This window comes from Gopherus flavomarginatus, chromosome 6 (genome assembly GCF_025201925.1).
Source record: "Gopherus flavomarginatus isolate rGopFla2 chromosome 6, rGopFla2.mat.asm, whole genome shotgun sequence".
Taxonomy (NCBI): domain Eukaryota; kingdom Metazoa; phylum Chordata; order Testudines; family Testudinidae; genus Gopherus; species Gopherus flavomarginatus.
Window position 1 is genome coordinate 41943296 of NC_066622.1, and position 24444 is coordinate 41967739.

The 24444-nt window shown below is 37.3% G+C and overlaps 2 protein-coding genes across 4 annotated transcripts in view; one reads left to right on the forward strand and one right to left on the reverse strand.

The window, feature by feature from the left end:
* Positions 1-18290, reverse strand: part of ASPN (asporin) — a 34416-nt gene extending 16126 nt beyond the window's left edge. Inside the window, exons 1-3 of one of the 2 annotated variants that reach the window (XM_050957877.1) lie at positions 18256-18290; positions 12268-12525; positions 6015-6127 (exon numbers count right to left, since the gene is read on the reverse strand). In XM_050957877.1, coding sequence (XP_050813834.1) covers positions 6015-6127; positions 12268-12505 — 351 coding nt within the window. In that variant the 5' untranslated portion in view covers positions 12506-12525; positions 18256-18290. Of the gene's footprint in view, positions 1-6014; positions 6128-12267; positions 12526-13680; positions 13764-18255 lie in introns of those variants that run through there. The other variant, XM_050957876.1, reaches the window with a different exon arrangement.
* The window catches only part of CENPP (centromere protein P), a 294323-nt gene that overhangs the window by 159548 nt on the left and 110331 nt on the right, over positions 1-24444 (forward strand). The window lies entirely within an intron of this gene.

Consider the following 24444-nt stretch of genomic DNA (forward strand, 5'->3'; position numbering starts at 1 on the left):
ATTAGCTCTCCTTCCCTGCTGAGGCAGAGGATGACCTACATTTTCCTTGCTCCTAATGTATTTAAATAATGTCTTCTTATTGCCTTTTATGTCCCTTGCTTGGTCTAATTCATTTTGTGCCTTAGCCTTCTGATTTTGTCCCTACATGCTTGCACTATTCTTTTGTACTCATCCTTAGCAATTTGTCCATGCTTCCAATTTTTGTAGGATTCTTTTTTGGTTTTCAGGTCATTAAAGAGTTCCTGATTTCTAATTTAACATACTTGGAAATGAAAACTTATTTACTAATAATTGAATGCATAAATGCATATTTCAAACAGCTTCTGTTTTAAAAATATCTTTCATGTTGTATATTTTACTTAATCATAAAATCCATAAACATTGAATTACTCAAAAAATGTACCTAGAACTTGCAGTTTCCACAAGAAGTAAGAGAAGAGTGCTGTTGGGATGCACCAAAGGTGAGTGATTGTGAGAGAGAAGCTAATCTCATATTCTCATGATTGTTAAAGTAAGCTGTGCAACAAATATTTTGCTCCTTTTGCTGATTGTTTACTGCTCAGTGTAATAAGGAAAAAAATGACATGTCTACTGATGGGGATAAATTGTATGATTTCTGCTTTTTTCTATATTCATTGTTTCAAACATAACATACCAGTGGTGCTGTAGTCACATTTTTGAAGACCATAAGCCAGTACAGCTAAATATAGTTGGGAAGGCCAAATAATGAGGAAAGAGTTAGATTTGTTTTCCAATTGGCATCAAAAAGTGCTGTGCCCACATCTTGGACTGGCAGACTGTCTCCATCTAGATTTGTTTTGTTCTTTTATGTTAATTTTTTGTTTTTTATAAAACAAAAATCCCAACTTAAATTGCAATCTTTCAACACCAGCTTTCAATTCCCCATGATTATTGTGGGAGACAAAAAGTGCCCTTGGTGAATGTGGAGAAAGGAGGGTGGGCGTATTGTGGAAAGACAAACAAAGAGGGAAACAGGCAGTATGTTATAGAGATTTGAAGGTTAAATCATGTGATGTACTGAGAGTCATCTACTCATGTTTTAGTCAAAGGATGTTGAATGTGCTCAGCACCTTGCAAGAACTGAAAAAAGAGCAAGTAAATAAATTGTATGAGGTACAATATGGGAAAATTAGGAATTATGATAAAGAGGAGGAATAAAATATTTTCTCCCCGCTGTCATGATCTCAGTCCTTTTCAAGACTTCTAATTGTCTCTGTCTCAGTACTGCTCACAGAGAGGAGGTTGATGTATTCAAAGTGGTTTATTAATGAAAATCCGTCCAGCCACAATTAAAAGGAATGAGTAAATTGTATATAACAACAAAAACATTTCATTTGCCTTACTTTCCATTATCTTTGAACACTGATGTACTTAAACTTATTTTTCTGTTCATTTAAACAAAATATCTCTCCTTTGGACAGGTCTCTTAATCTTGCTTTCTCTGTGCTCTTCTAGAAATCATTGCCTCACTAGTTGAGGGCCTGCCATGTGACAGAGTATGATCAATACATTGTGTTACTTGAGATTATTTTGTATGTCAGATTATGCTTCTATATTTCAATGTCTTGACTGTTCATGTTTCTACTTTCCATTGCTTCAGAGAGTACTGATGAAACGTCGTTACTGTTTGTGACGGGATCCCCGGGGTGCAGCCTGGGACTGTGGGACCGCTGTGCCCCCTTAATTGTCTCTAGCCTGGGCTGTCTCTCACAGTGCCTTGCTAGTGACCCAGCATTAAACCCCTCCAGGTGCTGTTATCGCTCTGTGAAACCACATGTGGAGACCCACACCCAGCTAGATTGCACGAATGCTCCCAGAGCCACTCATGAATCACACAGAGAAAGGCACCAGAGCCAAATCCCCCCAGCTCCCAGCACTATACCTCAGGAACATACCGTCTTGCACTGCTCAAGATGAGCAGTGCACATTTATTAATTGGTTCACCACTTCATCAATGGAAAGTGGATATACACTAGCCTCTGCAAACCTGAGCAGATTACCAAACTCTTCAGGCAAACTCCCTGGTAAAGATAAACAGTTGAACACATGCAGGTGTGTCATTGCATTAAAGCTCCCTTGCTGGACAGTGGTTGTTGATGGGTTGTTTGACATCCTGCCTAGGTGTTGGTTACTTTCCTTGCTGCCTTCTCTAGGGGGCTAATATCTGTCTGATTCCCCAAATTACAGCATGTTTTAGTGATAACATATAACACAATTCTTATAATTTCATATGTATTGATGATACACATATATGAATAGAAAAATGACTTTCAGCAGATCATAACCTTTCTCATGATACCTCACATACCTCACATGGCCTGCTTTATATGCAAGATCACAATTATATATAAATGAGGGATATAGGGGTTACAGGGCGCTCCCCCCAGGTACAGAATGTCACATTGTCACTTCATAGTAATTATGAGAAAATCAGACTTGATCTTTTCCCCATCAAAATAAGGAAATAGATTGAGGGATTTGGTAGGAAATTCTGCTTTTAAAGTATCATTTGCTGTCATCTGTGGCTTTGCTAAAGAAACTAGTGCTCTGACAAGTGGCATAAAGAAAAGAAACTGTTCTCAGTCAGAACTCTGTAGGTCTTGCTAAATGTTCTCAGGTGAACTGACCTGAAAACCCAAATCTTCTTTATTATCAAGAGATTATGAGCTTTCAGTTAGGTCACAACTAGAGGTGATTAGTAAGGCTAAGATTTAGTCATGGAGATTTTTAGTAAAAGTCATGGACAGGTCATGGGCAATAAACAAATATTCACAGCCCGTGACCTGTCCATGACTTTTATTGTAAATATCCCTGACAAAAACTTAGCAGTTCCTGGGGCCCTGAGGACCAACGGCTGGCCCCTGCTTTGGTGGTGGAGGGTGGGGTCGGTCAGTCCCTGCCACCTCCTTCTCCGAGGCCCCCGAAGACTGCCGCTCCGAAACCCCTGCTGCTCAGGGACCACTGCTGCTCCAGCGGCTCCCGGGGCCAGTGGCACTGGCCACTGTTTGTGCAGTCCTGGGGCTGCCCCAGCAGTGGCCAATGCAGCTGCCCTCGGGGCTGCCTCAGCAGCAGCTGGAGCAGCTGGCCTTAGGGTCCACTCCAGCAGCCAGCCCCAGGGCCTCCCTAGCAGCCACCTGGACGTCTCACACTGGGATCTGCCCCAGCAGCTGCTCGGGCAGCCCTGGGGTCAGCCACAATGGCAGCTGCAGCTGTGGAGGTCCCGGAAAGTCATGGAATCCATGACTTCCGTGACCCTTGTGACAGACTCGCAGCCTTAGTAATGGCTTCTGATTTATCTCTGTGTTCTGACACTGGAGGTTAGTATCAGTTAATGTTCACTTAAATAAAAAAATAGTATGTTCTTCGTTAACTTACTGTAAAGTTCATACTGATTACATTTTTGTGTCTGGATGCAAGGCATTTGATAAGTAGACACTAAGTGTGGCAACCACTAAGGTTGTATAATACCTATTTTCTCTACTACCAATGAATCCACAATAAGTAAAAGCTCTACTGATAGACTGTGGAGTACATTAGATTTGCTAAACTTTCATTTGTTGTTGAGAGACCAAGTTCTGTCGGAAAGGATTTTTTCCAGTAGTCAAACCTATCTATCCTGTATTTATTACCGTGACGTTGGGGATCTCTTTTTAAGGTACTCTATGTTGGTCAGTTGCCTTTGACTTGACTCTTTCTTTGACTTGAGGTGTGGATTTGTTCTTTTCTTTTCTTTTCTTTTTGTGTATGTAAAAGCAGCAAAGAATCTTGTGGCACCTTATAGACTAACAGACATTTTGGAGCATGAGCTTTCCTGGGTGAATATCCACTTCGTCAGATGCATGAAGTGGAAATTTCCAGAGGCAAGTATATATATGCAAGCAAACTAGAGATAATGAGGTTAGATCAATCAAGGAGGATGAGGCCCTGTTCTAGCAGTTGAGGTGTGAAAACCAAGGGAGGAGAAACTGGTTTTGTAGTTGGTAAGCCATTCACAGTCTTTGTTTAATCCTGAGCTGATGATGTCAAATTTGCTGATGAACATCACACGATCCATTGTCTACAGCCAAGCACTGAGGTACAACCGCATCTGCTCTAACCCCTCAGACAGAGACCAACACCTACAAAATCTCCACCAAGCATTCTCAAAACTACAATACCCGCACGAGGAAATAAGGAAAGACATCAACAGAGCCAGACTTGTACCCAGAAGCCTCCTACTGCAAGACAAACTCAAGAAAGAAACCAACAGGACTCCACTGGCCATCACATACAGTCCCCAGCTAAAACCCCTCCAACATATCATCAGGGATCTACAACCCATCCTGGACAATGATCCCACACTTTCACAGGCCTTGGGTGGCAGGCCAGTCCTTGCCCACAGACAACCTGCCAACCTGAAACATATTCTCACCAGTAACCACAAACCGCACCATAGTAATTCTAGCTCAGGAACCAATCCATGCAACAAACCTCGATGCCAACTCTGCCCACATATCTACACCAGCGACACCATCACAGGACCTAACCAGATCAGCCACACCATCACCGGTTCATTCACCTGCACGTCCACCAATGTAATATACGCCATCATATGCCAGCAATGCCCCTCTGCTATGTACATTGGCCAAACTGGACAGTCGCTACGGAAAAGGATAAATGGACACAAATCAGATATTAGGAATGGCAATATACAAAAACCTGTAGGAGAACACTTCAACCTCTCTGGCCACACTATAGCAGACCTTAAGGTGGCCATCCTGCAGACAAAAACTTCAGGACCAGACTTCAAAGAGAAACTGCTGAGCTTCAGTTCATCAGCAAATTTGACATCATCAGCTCAGGATTTAACAAAGACTGTGAATGGCTTACCAACTACAAAACCTGTTTCTCCTCCCTTGGTTTTCACACCTCAACTGCTAGAACAGGGCCTCATCCTCCTTGATTGATCTAACCTCATTATCTCTAGTTTGCTTGCATATATATACTTGCCTCTGGAAATCTCCACTTCATGCATCTGACGAAGTGGGTATTCACCCAGGAAAGCTCATGCTCCAAAATGTCTGTTAGTCTATAAGGTGCCATAGGATTCTTTGCTGCTTTTACAGATCCAGACTAACACGGCTACCCCTCTGATTTTTGTGTATGGTGGCTGTCTGTTATGTCTAAAAACTGAATTAAAAGACTATTAAAGAAACCAAGATATGCTGCATGATCTGTGAGGAGATAGAAGATATGGGGAAAAAACCTCAAATATTTGTGAGATAGGAGGGATTTTGCAAAAGGCAGGTGATTTTTATTTTTGTTTACCTTAGTTGTTTATAACAGATTTTCCTGATCTAGACCTCCCAGTCACCCCAGCCCATCCTATTTTGCTTGCACTGCTGGAAGGGAGTATCAGGTACAATCCTGTCAAACTGATATATTCTAGTTTTAAAGTGTCATTTTCTCATCATAATTTTAATAATTTTCATATTATTTTAATTTAGTATGCTTGCCTATATCTTAAAGAATTAATAAGGCGGCAGACAGGATTTTCAAAGGAGCTCAGTGTTGGCCTTACATTGTTTCATTTGAAGTTAGTAGGAGTTTTATCATTCACTTCAATGGAAGCAGAGTTAGGTGAGTGCTTTTGAAAATTCCTCCCAGACATCTCTTTCACATGTGGGATTAAGTTTATGGCTGTTGGTTACAGTACTTAGATGGGGAGAGTGGGAAATTTGTCTTATAGTCAGTTAAAGCTGAGAGAAATTTCTCTCTGGGTACTTAAAAGCTTGAATGTATTTTCCCTGCCCATGGCACGTGTCTGGATGTTGTGAGCTCCATGTAAACTGACAAGATTGCAGTCTGTAATGTGTATGCACCCAGAGTTGAAGACATCAAAATATTTTATTCTAATTAATCTAAATTGTTGTAGAAGGAAGTCCTAATTTATATAAATAAATTCAATCTCTGAGTTGCCTAAATAACACTGAATCAGAAAATGACAAACTTACATAAAGTGATGTGAGTCCTTTGAGATCATTTTCCTTGACCTCTTTAATTTTGTTGTTTTGAAGGTCTATCATGCGAGTATCAGCTGGAATATTGTTTGGTATTGAAGTCAAACCTATTTAGTGTTAATGATAAACAAAAAAATATATAAATATCTACTATGTTGATATACAGTAAACCATTAACTGCTAAGCAGGACAACACACTGAGAATGTAAATGTGTGGTTTTTAGCTCTGCATTGAATACATATGTTGTTAGTTCAGTCTATCTTATAATTTTAGCTTTTAAAAAAAGTTTCATATTTATACAAAGCTCAACATCAGCCCACAATTCCATTGTTTTCAGTATTCCATTGAAACAGTTTCTTTTTTAAAAGAATAAAATTTATCTGTCGTTTCCCCAAAAGTTTGTAGCATCCTTTTAAAGTGTAGGCATCAGAAAGTGAAAATGAGTAGGAACTGACTGTATAAAATAAAAGGTTAAACTGACTAGTCTATTTTCAATATCCAAGCTTCATAAAATACAAAAAGTAAACAATAATACTTAAACACATTTCTAATTCATAGATCTCAAAGTGTTTTAGAAAAACAGATACGCATTTTTTCTCCATTTCACAAATGGGTAAACTGTGAAACAGAGAGGTCACACTGAGTTAGAACTGAGCCCAGCTCTCTTGACTCCCATGCTGGTACTCTTCTATACTGGACATTTTAAAATAACAAGATTTATCTTGACTTGCACTTTCAGTAAAAAACAGTTGGTTAGGGTTACTCAAAATAAAATGTACACATCCTGTTTGCTTATTAAACTAAAAAGTTATGGTTAGAAAAGTTACAATAATGTGGTTTCATGGTATTCAATAATTCAGTGGATCCATATTATGTAGGATCAGCTGACAAGTCAAAATATGATTTTTAAAAACTATTAGTATGTAATCTCTACCTTTGATCTGAAATTCAAATGTGGTCTTTATTTCTCTTTGCTAACTATTGATTTATAAGGCAGAATTGAATCTGGTGTATTCTTCTGTATTACTTCATGTTCTTCAGAATTAAGAGGAGTAAAAACTACTACACCTCTACCCCGATATAACGCTGTCCTTGGGAGCCAAAAAATCTTACTGCGTTATAGGTGAAACCACGTTATACTGAACTTGCTTTGATCCACCAGATTATGCAGCTCCCCCCCCCAGCACTGTTTTACTGCGTTATATCCGAATTTGTGTTATATTGGGTTACGTTGTATCGGGGTAGAGGTGTATTTGTCAATAAAGTAAGTAGATATGACTTTAAATACAGAGTGGAAGTTACGTTGAGGAGAAGTAAAGTGGGGTGTGGAGGGATTTTTCATGGGCCTTCTGCATTGCAATGAATTTCACCTTGGATGTTTAGATTTATAATTTAAAAAAAGAACACATTTAAAAATCGGATCAGTCCCACTTTTTGTATTTGGAAATACTGGAGTTCAGGGTTTAGTTGTTTTTGGCTGCTCCAGTTAATGATCTTATTGTCTTCAGCTTTGGTTGCTAGCTGTCATGAATAGGCAAATTCTGAGGATTTCTAACTGTGCCTTTTTAAACTTGAGTTTGAATCCCAACATAATTTAAATTCACTTGAGCGATGTATACTTCTTTATTAAACATAAAATGTAAGTTTATAACAAGAGCATGCAATAGGAAATATAATCTTATCCTCTATAGAAAGCTCACTGTCAGACCTGGTTCAGCCTCCATCCCATTGCACATATATTACATGAGACAAAGGCTGTTTTTTGCAGCTCTAGACCCTCTGTTCACCTCTCCCCCACTTTCTCCCATCCAGGGTTGGAGAAAGGCCTATCAGGGAAGGATGGGAAACTAAGCAGGAACTGACAGCAGATTCCAGATAGGAGAGAGTTCAGACCATAGCCTCAGGAAGGCAGTGGGGAAGAAGAGGGTACAGCAGTCCTAAGGTAGAGTCCAGACAGCAGTACTTGTTCTGGGGGAAGAAGGTGTAATTAATATGGAAAGGGCCGAAATAAAGGTTGTGGATTTCACAAGAGCTCTCCCTACTACCTGGTTCCAAATGGCCTATGTTTAACGACATGTGCCATAATTGACAAATGTATAATTATTTTAAATATTAAATCTGTTTTATGGATCTTTTCTAAATGTTTGAATTTAATAAAACAGTTTTGCAACCTGTAATAAGGCCCCCAACCACCATTACCCTGTTACAGATTGTAAAAGTTGTTTATTTTGTTCAGATAATGAGGAAAACATCCATAAAAATAGGTTATACCCTTTTTAAAAAAAACTTCCAATAATGAGTTGACATGAACTAAAGCATAGGTGTCACACATTGTGAGGGCTTGTGTTGCAAATGATCAGGTTTGAAGATTAGGAGCTTCACTTATTGGTAGAAGATATGCTGATACAGGGCTACTGTACAAAAGGAAGTATTTCTTCACACAGTCACCCTGTGGAACTCTGCCAGAGGATGTTGTGAAGGCCAAGACTATAACAGGGATCAAAAAAGAACTAAATAAGTTCATGGAGGATAGGTCCATCAGTGGCTATTAGACAGGATGGACAGGAATGCAAAGCCATGCTTTGAGTGTCCCTAGCCTCTGTTTGCCAGAAGCTGAGAAGGGACAACATGGGACGGATCACTCTGTTTTGTTCATTCCCTCTGAAGCACCTGATATTGTCTACTGTAAGAAGACAGGATACTGGGCTAGATGGACCATTGGTCTGACCCAGTATGGTCATTCTTATGTACTGGAATGTAGGTCTTAGATCTAGAAATACTGTTTTTTATGGTTGTTGAACATTTAGTTTAGTTTATTCTTTACTCTTGTAGTTAAAAGAGTGGTAGATTCTATTTGTTATTTAAGTGGCATGTTCTGCTCCATATCCTGTGCATAAGTCCTATGGCTTTGATAACTTTTTATGATCCATAGGAAGAAATTGCTGTGCTGTTTTTATTTTGAGCATAAGGATCTTTATTAGTTTTTTTGTATTTTTATTTTTTGTATAACTCTTGGGTCACTAAATATATGAGTATTGGGTTGATTAGAAAATCAGTATTGTGTTAGTCTTATTTTACTGTAAATTTTTAGAATGTTTCCTGTTAAATGAACTCTTCAGTTAAATAAATATAAACTTAGAGAAATGACAAGCACATTTATGATTGTTAAGTATGGTTATGCTTCCTAGAAGAATAGACCTTCAAAGGGAACAGGCTTGTGTCTCTTATCCTTGGAGATGGATATTATGTAGGCTAAGATCTTAAAACAACAAAAACTTCAGTACAGAAGGATGTGTGTGTGTGTGTGCGCACACTGCTTCTGCGAGATCTAGATTAGGCCAAGCAGGCCCAATCAGCCATTAAGCAGCAAATGAGTGAGATACAGGCTGAGTGGAAAGCCTTGATTAGAGGAAGCTCACCTGAGCAGAGGTGGGCTGGGCTAGTATAAACCCAGGCAGCTGGCAGTAGCAAAGGCTGCTGAGAGGCAGGCAGTTGTCACCCTCTGTTCAGTAGAGAGGGAAGTAGGGAACCCAGGAAAAGAGTAGGAGCTTGGAGGCCTGGCCCTCACCCTGAGGGAAGGGCATACCCTGAAGTGAGCAGGATCTAGAAGGAATGCAAAGCAGAAAGCAGCCCAGGGAGTAAACACCAAGATTAGGGACTTGAACAGATCTTGGCTGCATGTTGTAGGGTCCCTGGGCTGGGAACCTGGATTAGAAGGTGCACCTGGGTTTCCATACCAGACCCTGAGGGAGTGGCACTATAGGACAGTGAAAGGGAAGACTGCCTGAGACTGCTAGTGAGAAGGGATTTTGATATACTCCCAGAAGGGGAAACCATATAATGACCTGCCTGGAGGGCTGAGTCATAAAGAGGAGGTTGCAGTCCTTGGAATGAGAGAGGGATCACAGAGAGGGAAAGAGACAGAGTGATGGAGAGTGATCACTGGAAGAGATGTCAGCCTAGCAGAGCTATTCCCCAGGGCTGTCCAGCAGTGAGTAGAGCACCCTGTGACAACCTCATTAATATTTCTGAATTCTGATAATGTGTGGCACTAAAATATATTTCTTTGGCTCTGATTTATATATTTGTGTGAATTCAGTTCTAGGATAGAACATTAACCGTTTTAAGAAAAACTAAGCATGTGTCTGCTTCTATTTTAGGTCTCATTTCAACAAGGTATCTAAATATCTGCTCAACTGTATGAGTACTCCCATGGAAGTCAAAGGATTATTCATGCTCCTAAGATTGTTCATGTGCATAGTTACCTTTCTGAACTGGGACCTAAAAGAATGGGAATTTTGCCATTGGACTGTAATGGAAGCAGAAAAAAAGATGAGCTGCCTTAATTTTAAACAATTCTAGAAGAAAAAAGGTTTCATACCTCGTGGAAGTAATATCATTCTTAAAAGAATTTTTGATGAAATTCATGTGTATATAACTATTTTTTAAAAATGGAAGAGCATATTCTCTAGACAACATATCAGATGTTAGAGAAAAAGAATACGATCAGGAGATTTACACAAGTTTTTGATTCTGGAATTAAAAAATAATTTTTGCTTTCACCAAGGCCAAGGGGAATTGTGAAGAGAGAAGGAGAAAGTGCACAGATCAGAGAGGAGGAAGGCTGATGGGGAGGAGTTGGGTGCAAGGTAGATGACAGTAATGAGAAGGGAGAGAGGAGAGCCAAATACAGTGCTGTTCATGAAGAGAAGGAGTGGGAAAAGGGAGGAGGAAGCACACCCAGTCTGATCCAGCACGGGGAGTTAGAGAAGACAGGCCTGTATAATAGAGACAAGCTGCAGAGGCATTGTCATATGAAGGGATCCATGATTCTGTGAGAGCCAAGAACTGGAAAGAGTGAGATATGAAGAGGTTGTGGATGGCAGTAATCTTTTTAGAGACTGAAGGGACATTCCAGAGAAAGCAAGAAAAAGGGAGAAAGAAGGGGGACGGGCATGAGGTTGAGAATTGTGGCATGAGAAGAGCAGATGTGATGGCAGACATGGGTGTAGGAGGTGGAGAGGGTGAGAATGGAGGGAGGTCCATGGGTGAGGCAAATGTCACCAGAGATAAGGAGAGGGATCCAGATGTGGGAGGATTTGTGTTGGCAGGAGGAGTGGGCAGATCAGGATGGAAAGCGGAAGAGTAGGCAGAGCTGGTGAGACTAATAGAGGGGTGAGGGTAACAAGGGAGAGGAAAAGGAGTCAGTAGAGTGGGGATTTAAAAGAAAAAGGTTTTTCTTTAATAATACCCAATTTTGTTATAAACTCAGGTTAAAACAACCCATTGGCATCCTCGAATTATGTAAATCCTAACAACAAACACTTACACAGATAGAGACTGTAGTCATTAATTTTAGAGACTGTGATCCTTATGTACTATATTATATATCTATGAATCTTACAGTGTTATTAACATATTTTCCTTTGGTCAAAATGTCATCATTATGGTTATGCTATTCAGTCTTAACCTAAACAAAAAAAATGATATTCTTTCTATGCTCTTGCGTTATAATTTCCTTGTCGCTGATTTGTGGCTTCTTTGTCTCTTGTCATCCTTTTCTGTTGTCATGTGATCTACTGCTCTGCAAATCATATACTTTTTAGATATAAACTTTTATGGGAGAGAGGAGTAGGGACTTGTCTAATACAAATACAAGACATTGCACATTTGATACAGGTCATATTCTGTCCTCATATACTTTGGCGCATTTTCAATTGAAATAAAGGAAATATGTGAAGGCAGAATGTGTGTGTCTGAAAATTTTAGGAACATAAGATTTTTTTATGTTTGTGGGCATTATTCTCTCATTGTTGGATTGAAATAATCTTGTTTAAAGATAGGAAAGCAAATCTTTGTCTAAATAAAATAGCATTTTATAATTAAGGAAATGAGTTTTATGTAGTCTAAGGTGCTTACCAACTTCAATTACATTGATACAAGTCAAGCCTCACACAAGGAGGTTGCACTGATTTTAATTACATCAGTTTCTAAACTGGTGTGAACAAATCGGTATAAGTTGTGTGTGTAGACAAGGCCTCAGGGAGAGAATTTCATAGATGATATCCTTTGGAAATCTGACTGAAACAATCTAGTAGAAAAAAATTGAAAATGAATACTACTTTGTCCCTCAAAACATGATTTGTTTCATAAGTTCATAATTCATGGAAGTGCAGAATTCACATTCTTTAAAAAATTTCCAAAGAATAATTCCAGTGATAAACAGACATGCAGATTTATTCTTACCAAGGTCAGAGCAGTGGACAACTCTCATATAACACTGACATCCAAAGGGACATACTGGAAACATATCAAAAGGAACTTCTGGTGGAATTGGTCTTCCAGTTGGAAGTAAAGAGTTATCATCGTTGCTTTCATCTTCCATATCTTGCAGCATCATATGCTTTAATGTAAAGTGTGAAAGGCCAATGAAATGTTTAGCAGAGCACAAACCCAAGAAGAGAAGCAACACATATTCTTTCATGTCTTCTCACAGAGAATAATCTGGGGGGGGAAAGAACAAAATATAGCCAAAGTTAGAGAATGTAGAACTGCAAATAACTTCTTTATACTTCTAGTTTAATTCACCTCTTGTAACAAACACTCTTTGGCCATAGCCAAAAATGATTCTTACAAAAAATAAGAATGAAGTTGCAGAATAGTTGATGCTTATGCAACAGTGAAGGAGTTTATTGAGCTCAGTTAAAAGGTCACTTGATAATACACTGAAATAGGGTTTGAGTGTAGTACAGTGGGCTCTAGAGTTATGAGAAACATGTTGTATGTGAGTTTTGTAGCAAAACTTGGCACAAGTTTTTAGGATATGATCCCAGTTTATTAATCATCTGATGGCTGTTAGCATTAAATTGCAATATGTTTTAAACTGATTTACTGTTCCTGTTGCATTTAGAGGGATGGTAAATATTTATATTAGGTATAAAATGCATCCATCAGAACATTCTCTGATCATGTGCTCAAATTTGAGGGGGAAAAAAAATCTACCGTTGTAAGTTCTCAAACTCTGGATCAACTTGCCTCTTGTCTTAGGTATTCAGATCTAAAGATTCCTGGTAAAAGCCCTGCACTTATTACTATTGTTGCAATGGCATATAGGGAAAGAGTCGATCTTTTATGTGACAAAGATCCAAATTGTATAGGTCTGTATTGTTTAAGATCAGAAACTTAAATTGTACCTGTAAATTAACTGTAAGCCAATGTCCATCACTGGGAACAGAAGTAATATTTTTATTTGTGTTACAGGAGCACTTATAGGCCTAAACCCCAAGATAAGGGCCCCATTGTTCTGGGGGCACTCCATGGCCAGAGTCATAGACAGTCTGCCCTGAAAAGTTTACAATCTAAATAGATAAGACTTATTGTTGTAAGGTATGGCTGATCCAAGTGCAGTCCCATGTAGTAATCCAGTGCAGAGGTCCCAAAGATGTTGATCAGTTGGGCTATATCCACATCAGAGGAATAGTCAGACATATGCAGATTGAAAAGTATTTTTTTACATTATTATGGCTATTTAGAAATCCAGAAACACTCCCAAATTTCAGACTATCTCAACAAAATACATATATCTCATTGCAAAAGCAAGGACAGGTGTTAGTTCACGATGCCTGTTAATAATATCCAATAAATAATTTCTGGGTTTACCTTGTGCCAGATTGCTCTCATCCACTCCCCTTGACTAATCCTTGGGAAAGCAAGGAGTCTGCACCATTCAGACCTGAGCCTTGAATCATCTGTGAATTAATGCCAATGCAATCCAGATCTCTGACAGTTTCCCCCAGTGCACACCATATAAATTGCACACATTGGGTGATCAAATAGAACCCTGTGAAACTGCCAGTAATACTGATGAGCAATTGCTCAGCAATATGTTTTCATAATTCTATTTAAGGTAACATTGCAACTACTGAATTATACCAGTTAGATTCTGCAAACAAATGAACAAAACATTGTGGCCAATAGTATCAGACTGAAGACAGGTCTAAAAGAGTCAGCCTGGACACCTAACCTCTCTCCAAGACTGGAAGAAAGTAATCAACCATTGAAGCAAGTGCAGTCTCAGTTCCATGCCCAGAAGAAAATCATATTGACCATGGGTCAGAGAAATTGGAGAGTTCCAGATTGTTTCTCTACAGTCTTCTTAATAACCTGCCCATAAACAATAATTGTCAAGATTGTCACTGTTCACATGACTTCCTGAGCATGGCTAAATTGCTTGCCTAAAGAGAACTAATACCTGTTCCCAAAGAAAACATTAATGAACAGTCAAGAGTAGGTCCAAAATCTCTTATCAGAGTTTATTAATGACAGGGGAAATGGTTCCATCTGCTAGATATGTCACTGAAACTCCTCCAGCACATTAGAAATCTTGCAAGCAAAACTGGCAAAAATTAGGCACTATGTTAGAAATATAGGAATTGTCAGTTAGGAATATAGAAATTGCTTCTGACAATATACACTGCCAGAAGCTTCATATTAGACAATTATGGAATATGAGATAAATTTGATTTGTCCCCTCCTAACATGGATCAGCTACCATGGATGTAGCCAATGTTGTTAGAATCCAATCAGTTATATTCATATAGTCACAGTGAATAAGAAGCAAAAGTTCTTTGCAAATAGACACTGGTTTAATCAGCCACCTAGAATTTTTTTGCAAGGCTTTCTAGATGCTACAGTGGAGGTGAAGAAATTGATTTTCACTTGTATGTCAGCCATGGCATAGGATTTCAAAAACTCTTTCTGCTGCAATCAGTCAGACTGAGTATGATATTCACCACTGGCTCTCTGATTTCATCCTTACATGCTTGCTCTCTCTCTAAACCCTTACTCCCCTCAGGTTATCTGTGAAGATAGTGTATATATAGGTAGGGGAATTCAGGGGACAAAAGACAATCATATTTAGTCACTAGCATGTTAATAGAGTGACCGTCATATATATGGTAAGTCTCTCATAGAAAATTCAAACCTAACTGGGTCCACTAATCTGATTAGGTGGATCTAGGAACAAGGTACTCCAGTCCAGGAGCAAAGATAGCTTTGACTTGAAACTGAAGAAGGCAGCATGGTCTCCTTGTTTAGAACACACAACTGAGATTCAGGAGACCCAGTTTTTGCTCTAATTGTCCACTTACTAGGATATTTAGACTTAATTTGAGGAGCTGGGTGTATCCTACCCTATTCTATGTAGAACACAAGAGGCACTGCTGTAAATTTTGTTATGCATATTCTGTTTATAAGATAATCTCTTTTTGGGATGTCAGAGAATTCTTCTGGGAAATGTTGGGTGGATGTAGATCCTTGTTTGATTGTTAATTTAAATGTTTAATTGTCAATTTATGGTTAAAGATTCTCTTGATGCAGGCACTTTGACACTTGTTACTTCTGTCATTTTCTGGTTCTAGCTTTGGGAAAGTGAGTGCACTCACTTATACAGGTGTGTTGCTTTGGCCGATGCTAAATTCCAGTTTGTGTTTTTGTTGTTTTGCATTGTTGCTTTTAATTTACTTATATGAGACCAATGTTTTTGTGTGTGTGTGTGTGTGTGTGAGGCTCATTGTTCTTAATACTATTGAGGCAGGATGGTCCAGTGATTAGGGTGCTAACCTAGAACATGGGAGGCTTTGGTCCTATTCCCTGCTTTACCGCAGCTTCCTCTGTGATCTTGGGCATATCACTTAGGCTATTAACTCCAGTTGATTTCATGGTGGATCTGGGCCTTAGTGTCTCTGGCCTGGCTTTTTAAATTTTGAGAGGGAGGGATAGCTGAGTGGTTTTGAGCATTGGCATGCTAAACCCAGGGTTGTGAGTTCAATCCTTAAGGGGACAATTTGGGGATTGGTTCTGCTTTGAGCAGGGGGTTGGACTAGATGACCCTCCTGAGATCCCTTCTAGCCCTGGTATTCTATGATTCTATGAAACTGTGTTTTAAGCATTACATTAATTATACTGGAAGTAACTTCATAAATCCCAGGGAATATAAAAATTATTATGCTATAAAGTAGGGGGGGTTTCAGGAGTACCTGTTCTTATTCTCCCTCTGAAATGGATGTATAACTGACAGAAATGTCAGTGGGAAGTAGCACACATTTCCATTTGAAATTTCAAATGTTTTAGTGGTTGTGAAATTCTGAATTTCACAATGAAGAGGTATTGAACATTTTCTGCAAAAACATTGTAATTCTTTAGCTTAGTTCTAACATCTTTATTAACTTTTGTGTCTGCTTAAATCCCAGTAGATTAATATAAATGCTCCAAATGTTTTAATCCAGATATTTTATGAAATATTTAAATATGTAACTATGTAATAAAGTATGTGAAATGGGTTACTATTGTCAAGATAATGTATAACCTCAGCAATTTTCATACTTACTAATTGACCAGAACACTGAGGGGGAGATTTAGCCCAGTTACAACAGGGGTGGGGAAGGGCACAAGAAGCATTTCTTCTACTTGCATCAACTGCATAGAGTCCCTGTGCTTCCCTGACTTCAGACAGTGCTCCTGTGCAGCACCTCCAGGAGCACAAGCCACTCCATATTTAAGAGTGGGGAAGTAGAAGGGACTGTGTGCTCCAGCATCAGGCAGGAAGTTGATGGGGTGCAGAAAGCATGCTCAGCACTTAAACACACTGCAATGGTAATGTTTTCCTTGCACACCCTGAAGCTCTAGAAGATATTGTGCCTCTACAAACTCCCCTTGGAATGTAGTTTAGCCTCTATGATTTGGAATTTTAAAGGTTGTTTGTTTTATCCCAAACCTCAGGTTGCCAGATAACATACAGAAGAGATTAACTCTTCTTTTTTATGCATTTGTTAGTGTGGTACAGTTCTTGGTATTTCTAGATTATTACGTAAAGTTTATGATAAACTCTTAATGTTATTTTAATGTGACTAACACCATTCAGATGTAATAAAACTTGGATTCGAAATTCCTGTGTAACAGTACAGTAACTTCATAATATTAAAATAGTAAATGTGCATTACAAGAGAAAATACAATAAATCAGTTTGGGGGCATAAAGATTATTTGAAGGCCCTGGTAAGTATGCATAGGTTCAAAGAAAAACATTGAAATTACTCTATGGCTAGATTCCAGCAGCAGAAAACAGCAACATGTGATCATTGTTTTCTTATAAGTCATGACACTGAAGGAGTTAACAGGAGAGTAGTCAATATTTAGTCCTTTTAAGAGCCATGTTTAGAAAGAGCTGCTGTTAAGGTAGTTTGATGAAGGGAGGCAAGTTTCCTAGAGTATTGTTTCTGAAAAGGAAATGTTTAAATGAGCCAGGAATAAAACACTGGTTTTGCTGGAAGACAGTCAGGGAAAATCCTTGTGTTCATTAGTATCACAAATCATTACTCTGTGCAGAGCTTTTATTCAAAGAAAGGCAAGATAATAGCTCCTTTGACCACTATATTTAAAAATAGTTTGGCTTTTATTAGTCATTGTTCCTTCCCAAAAATAAATGGTTTTATATTCTAGCTCTTTGTGTTTCTTTGGACTAATGCCTAAGAAAAATACAATTAAACAACTTTCTGAATAAGAACATCTAAGAAACTAAGGCATGGTCTGGAAAATACAGCATTATGTTAAAGATACACAGTGCAACTATGAGAAATGCAGTCTTAAATAAAATAGCTGAGATATTGTTTTTTATTTTATTGACTTTGGATAGAGTCTACTTTACTTGTACTTTGAAAGGTAGATGAACATTAATCTGTGAGCATGTTTGCTGTTTTCACTTATTTAAACGTCTATTCTGTTCACTTTTTAATTTTTGTTTTTAAATCATTTTCTGTTATACTTGATAAAATAATTTTTTCATTAAAATAACTTTTAGAAGTATATTAATTGTAAGTAATGATTATAGAACAGGGCTCTGCATAGATTAAAATAACAAGGAAAGATTTATCATATATCGCTTTAGGTGTTTACATGACAAAATAAATCGCTTCTCTTCTTTTTATAAGGTTGATTACTGTTTGCTTATTCAGTTAGAGCAATATTGCTTTTACTCTATTTGATTCTAAAATTTCAGTAAACTTGAAAATATTTGAAGTACAAAGTATATTATGAAAAATATTTTTACTTTAGAAATCATTTAGTATTGCAAAGCATTTATTTACCTAACAGTGTTCTCTTCATATAGTAATTGAAAATATGTTGCTTAATTCTGTACTGCTGTTTAAATGCGAATAGATACAAAAATGTAACATACCTGGTAAATGTGGCAGGTCTTCCAAAAGCAGTGATAATCCACCTAAGAGGTTTATTTCAATTTTTTTAATTTTAAGAAATTATTAACAAACTTGTGTTGAGTGCTGTAAAATTGAGAGTGGGCATTTCAAGGAAAAATTCAACTTGAAAAGTTCCTGATCTGCCTGGTACCCTGGATGATACTTGAGTAAACTGCTTCTACAGATTAGCCCATTTTAGTACTGAAGAAAGGCATTAAGACTTGTTACTGCTCATATGGTTTTCATCACTGCTTGTATCACAGCCAAAACTTCTAGCTTAACTGTAGACGTCTAGTAGAAGACTTGGTAAAACCTGAAGTTTAATAATGGATGGCACTTGGCCGTTGGAAGTACAGTGAAGTCTATTCAAATCCATTCCTGATATGAGAACAAACTTTTTAAAAATAATTTTTCAGTGCATCATTCCTTATAGAGTGTGGCATTTACCAAAATGTGAACACACATCCATTCACAGAATAAGCAGTGATAATGATCAGCAAGTTATCAAACCTATTCAAAGACTAAAGCTGTAAAATTAATACACTGCTTATTCTTTTTTGTAATTGTATATAGATTAGACATCTTACTTACAGTAAATACCTAGCAACAGGCCAATGTACACCACACTTTCTGATTAAAAGCCTACATTATATTATTAAATACAAGTAGGGTGACCAGATGTCCCGTTTTTATAGGGACAGTCCCATTCTTAGGGACTTTTTCTTATATAGGCACTTATTACCCTCCACCCCCTGTCCCTTTTTTTCACAGTTGCTATCTGGTCATCCTAAATACAAGGGACAAAGTTGTTTAAAACAGTAAAAAATTTTTAGCAAGGATGATGGTCATTAGTGGGAACATTGGAATAAATACCTATTGCTGGAACTTGCTGATGTTAACATAAGTCCAGTCTTTAATTGCAATATGTTATAATCATGATTGGAGCTATAAGTTTAAGCTAGATCTGTGAAAAATAGAAATGTTTTACATTATTCATACTACAGCATCCATACAAAATATAGTTAGAAGCAGGGTTATATGCTCCTTTCTTTTATCAGATTGTCTATTTGAAGTGATATGACACTAATGTGAGTTGTCACTATGCAGTTTGCATAGTCAGTGTAATTAATGGCTTATATCTCTAGGTTTAGGACAAATTCAAGATTTTCATTTATCCGGTTTTATAGATGTTACTTTGTCATTACTAATGCAAATAGCTCTTTTTTATGTTACAATTCCGATAATCTTGCAAGAGGAAAAAAAAAGTTAAAAATTCTAGTTCCTTTCCATCCTGATAAAATGTTTGGATGGCAAGGAATTATAAGTTCATGTTGATGACATGTCGATAAGGTTACAGATTTGTTTCAGTAACACTAGTTATTTTGTCTACTGTATTTTTAAGGGTGAAAAGAAGCAAATATGCTACACTAACATTTCCAATCTGAAGTTACTATTCTAAAGAAAATAAGGCTTGTGTTGCTCATTGCATTGTTCTTTTTTGTATGTTCCAGGTTGACTAGAGTAGATGAGTTATACATCCATTATGGATCAGTGTTTCCCAAATAGTGAAATTACTTTCATTAACAATCAAAGTTCCACACCAAAAGGCCAAAGATACTGCTTTTAATGTTTCAGATGTGTAGTTCTAGATTTCAAAATGCTATCAGCATTAGAACAAACTTCCTAAGAAAATATATTGCCTGTGTATTGAATGAGTTTGTTTGCATCCATTTATTTGAACAAATTTGGATAAAATTGCTGTAATGAAGTCTGTCTTGTCTCTTTAATAGTAAAAGGGAACATTGTGGAGGTAGTTGGATAGCTGGAAATCCCAATATGGCAAACGAGGCTTTGGGAACTTAATCATGTTCTTTCAAAAATTCACAAAATCTTTTACAATTTACTATAAAACTAACTAATATTGCAGAATTCTACAGCAAGTTCACTGTCTCTACTTTATTTTGTGGGTTGTTTTACAAGACATGTAATAAGCCAGCACAGCATGTAGGACAGCATAAATGTTTTGAATGCAAGCTTGAATAGCCAAATTTATGGGTCGATATTAGGAACTTATTTTCTTGATAATGTTCAACATACCTCTGAATTTTTAAGTTACAGTTGCAGTTCACATCAACGGATCTCTTAGCAACCTGCCTAAGAATATTATTTATACTGCAGAGAGCAGAATCACTCACTTCTTAGCAATGAATAGTAAAAGCAGTTGACTGTAATGTTTCAGTGGTTCAAAAGGATTTTGTAGATATATCTTATTGATGCTATTTACCTTGCACAAGAAGTTTCAGATACAGTAAATAAATTTTCTTGGCTCTTCATGAGCAACTAATCTCCCTTCTATGTACAAGTTTCAGTTTTTCTGACTAAACAAAATTACAGTAAAATACCAGTTTTCTACTAGCTTGTTAACATCTGAATTCCATTACCTACTGTTTCCTTAATCTCTACTTTTATGTATTGAAGGAAACAGCCTCACATTCAGTGGGCATTTTTCCATTAGCTTGTCTCTCTCATTTAGTACTGCAGTTTTAAAATGTTGACTCAGCTGTTTCATATTCTGCCTGACAACTCAGAAGTGCTAAATAATGTTAATTGTAGAAAATAAATGTTGATTTCCTGAACCACAGTTGTCATTTAACAACTTTAGAGAATGTTACCTACCTTTTTAACTGCAAGAGTTGAACTCTTGAAGTGAAAAGTGATCTTGTTGCACTTTGTTAATATAATAGTTAAAGTAAATTGTTTTTGAGGATCAAATTTCATTACATTGCTGAATATCCATTTTATGAACAAGGATTTATTTTTTTTAAATATCCTAGTATAAAACTAGAGATGTGAAAAAAATAGTACCTCTGATAATTATGACTCTATGACATTAAGTTACATGGAAGAGACAGTTAGTGTAGAGTAACTGGGTCCCAGAAGTTTCCTAATCAAGGATGTTTTTTTTTTTAATACGGCCTCAAAATGTAGTCCATTTTTTAAATCACAAGTGAAATTATCAGACAGTTGCTTGGCTTGTTCTTAAGCAATTAACTTCATTTATTAATTTCAGTTAATGACATAGCAGGCTATTCATATAAAATTGGTATATTCTTTAAAACAAATGCTACTTTTATGAATAGACTAACTTCTGATTGGATGAAGCACAAACCAAGACCAGTATATAATGCAATCAAAAGACAGCTTTCTAGTGTTGAGAATTTTGTCTTTTTTCCAAAGCTTGTATACAAGTCTTAGTGGAAGGCAAAATAAGTTTTCATTAATGGCCACTGTTTATAAAGGCGGTTTACGTGAAAATGATTAATGTAACTCTGACTGTACAGATTCTCTCTTGGAGACTAGCCATGGCATTTTAATAACATGACATATTCCTTTTTTGCTGAGAAGCCAGTATATGTTGAATGCAGTCCATATGTTTTGGTTTTAGTTAAGTTCTGGGCTTTCTCAAGTTCAACCACACTCTTTGCACTACTTGAATATGGAAAGTTTATTCTTCCACTTCTGTGGTTCATCTTGATTCTTCACTCTCTGTATTGATATGCAAAGTAATTATGTTTGTTTAATTTTATGTATACAACAAACATAAAATTATTGCATCAACACTTTATGTATGGGTTAATGTACTCAAACCTTTTTTCTGAAAAGTTGTTTTAGCATCTGACTTATCAACTAAAATATCTGAAACCAAAAATAAACGTGGTCTTACTGTACAGCCTGAAGCCTTTCATCTCTACCTTTAATTATCAACATGTTGAAACTAAATAGTGTATGATTAGTATCTTAAAATATGCCTGTGTATTGTGTTTTTGAGCATGTATGTAAGAGCTGTAAACTCAAGCGTACAGTAACGTGTCCACATGATTTAACAACCAGAACAAAAAAGTTTTCTTCTTTAATTTTAAAGTGTTAATGAAAAATGATAGCTTTGCAGAGTGTGGTCCACTGGTTAGAGAGGGACATAGGAGTCCAGAGACCTGGGTTCTGTTTTTTCTGTTGACATCCTGTGTGGGTTTAGGCAATCTATCTTAGATTCCCCAACTGTAAAATGTGGCTATCGGTCTTTTAAAAGTGCTTTGACAACCTTTAGTGAAAGGTACTATGTAAATGCATATTTGTATTATTACTTCTACAGAAGGTATAGGATGAGCAGTGGCAGTGCAAATTGTCAACAGTCCCCAACTGTAACTTGGAGACACCAGATACAGAGGTCTGTAAGTACACCGCTACCTCAATATAACGCCACCTGATATAACACGAATTTGGATATAACGCGGTAAAGCAGTGCTCGGGGGGGGGGGGGGCGGGGCTGCGCACTCCGGTGAATCAAAGCAAGTTCAATATAACAAGGTTTCACCTATAACGCGGTAAGATTTTTTGGCTCCCAAGGACGGCGTTATATCGAGGTAGAGGTGTAGTTCAGTCTCCATGCCTAATCAGTTGCGGGTCTGTCTGCTGATACTGCTTACAAACTTTCTCATTATGAGAATTTTTTGTCCACTATAAATGAACTGAGAACACAGTCATGCTCATACAGATAATCTAATAGTTGTAAAGATCATGTCTACATAGGACAGCAATGCACACTAAAGGAGTATGATTTCTAAAATGCACTAACATGTGGTGCACTAATTTGTCTGTGTAGACCCTGCTGTTGTACACTAATAGTTCCCTCATGCACTGTTTGAAACAGTACTATACTAAAGTACCAAGTAGTGCACCTTACAAATCGCATTCCATTAGTGTGCATTGCTGCACCCTGTCGACAAGCCCTGAGTAACTACATCTTTTGACCTGACCTGAAGTCAAACCACTGACTTAATGCTGAAAGGCTCCACAACCTGTGTCAAGCTACTGAGTCTTCCAGTTACTAGATTCTAGGAAAAGTTTTCTGTTTTGAAACACAAAATCAAGCTAACGCTGTACTTCCTTGTTAACAAAATAAACTAATTTAAAAAGTAAAACTCTCACTTTCTAAATATATTTATGATGTTCTTGCCATATTTTTTTTGCATCAATGATATGACAGGGTAGTTGACAATGGATCGGTCTACATGAGTCTTTGCTACCAAGTCATCTTGCTTTTACTTCGAAGGGCAATATTTAAAGCTATTTTTTATTTGAATAGGCTTGGAAGTTTTAAGAAAAAAATGTCTATTCAAGCCTGTAGATACTTCCATGATTCATTGTACAACAGCAATAAAATAGATCAATGCCTTTACTTAGAGTAATGTTAAAAACACTTGTTTGTCAAGCTACAAGTGATGCTTAAATTCTCTGTTTGGCATCAACCAGTTTTTCATTTTGGGGAGTGTGAGGGTGACACTTGGGGTGGTACTATATGGTCTCTTAATGAGTGTTACGTTTTTTTACTCTTAAAAATAAATTAGTATTTTAGAAGCTGGCATCTCTAAACTTAAAATAGTTATAGTTTTCATTCCATTTATGTGAAATGTCATTAAAATTACTTTTAGAAACAGCAAAATGTCAGACTTAGGAACTTGGCATTGTTGTAAACATTATTTATTGCAACTTGCATGCTTGTCTCCAGGTTAATGAATTTTGTCAAACCTGTTATGTGTTTTTGAAGAAGCTGAGTTTTTACATTTCTTTCAGAAGGTGAGCATGTAACATTTAGTAGGTTGACTTCTAGGATCTCTTCTAAACCAAATTTGTTGAAAGATCATGTTCTTATTATGGAAAAGTTTACATATAACTTCAGGAAATATTAATAATACACAGGAAGGAATTACCTCACGAAATTCATTCTCTGAACTCTGTTTTACAAAGCATATGAATGTTCTCACTTAGGTACGTGTTCTCAGATACAATAAAATAAATTATAAAATTCTTGGTCATGGAGAACAAATAAAGAAGAGAGTTTGGGCAGTATACTACCAGCCTAAGTGACAGAGTTCCATAAGATTAGTTCTTCTGGTTTGACATCTGCTAGATTAATAAAAGAGCAATTCAAAACTCAAAAAGTTCCCGAAAGACATTGAAGGTATTCCTAAATCTTTTATTGGCATACATACAGACAAATTGGAGGAAGAATCCCATACACTGCTACAGGCTGGGGACCGACTGGCTAAGCGGCAGTTCTGCAGAAAAGGACCTGGGGATTACAGTGGCCAAGAAGCTGGATATGAGTCAAC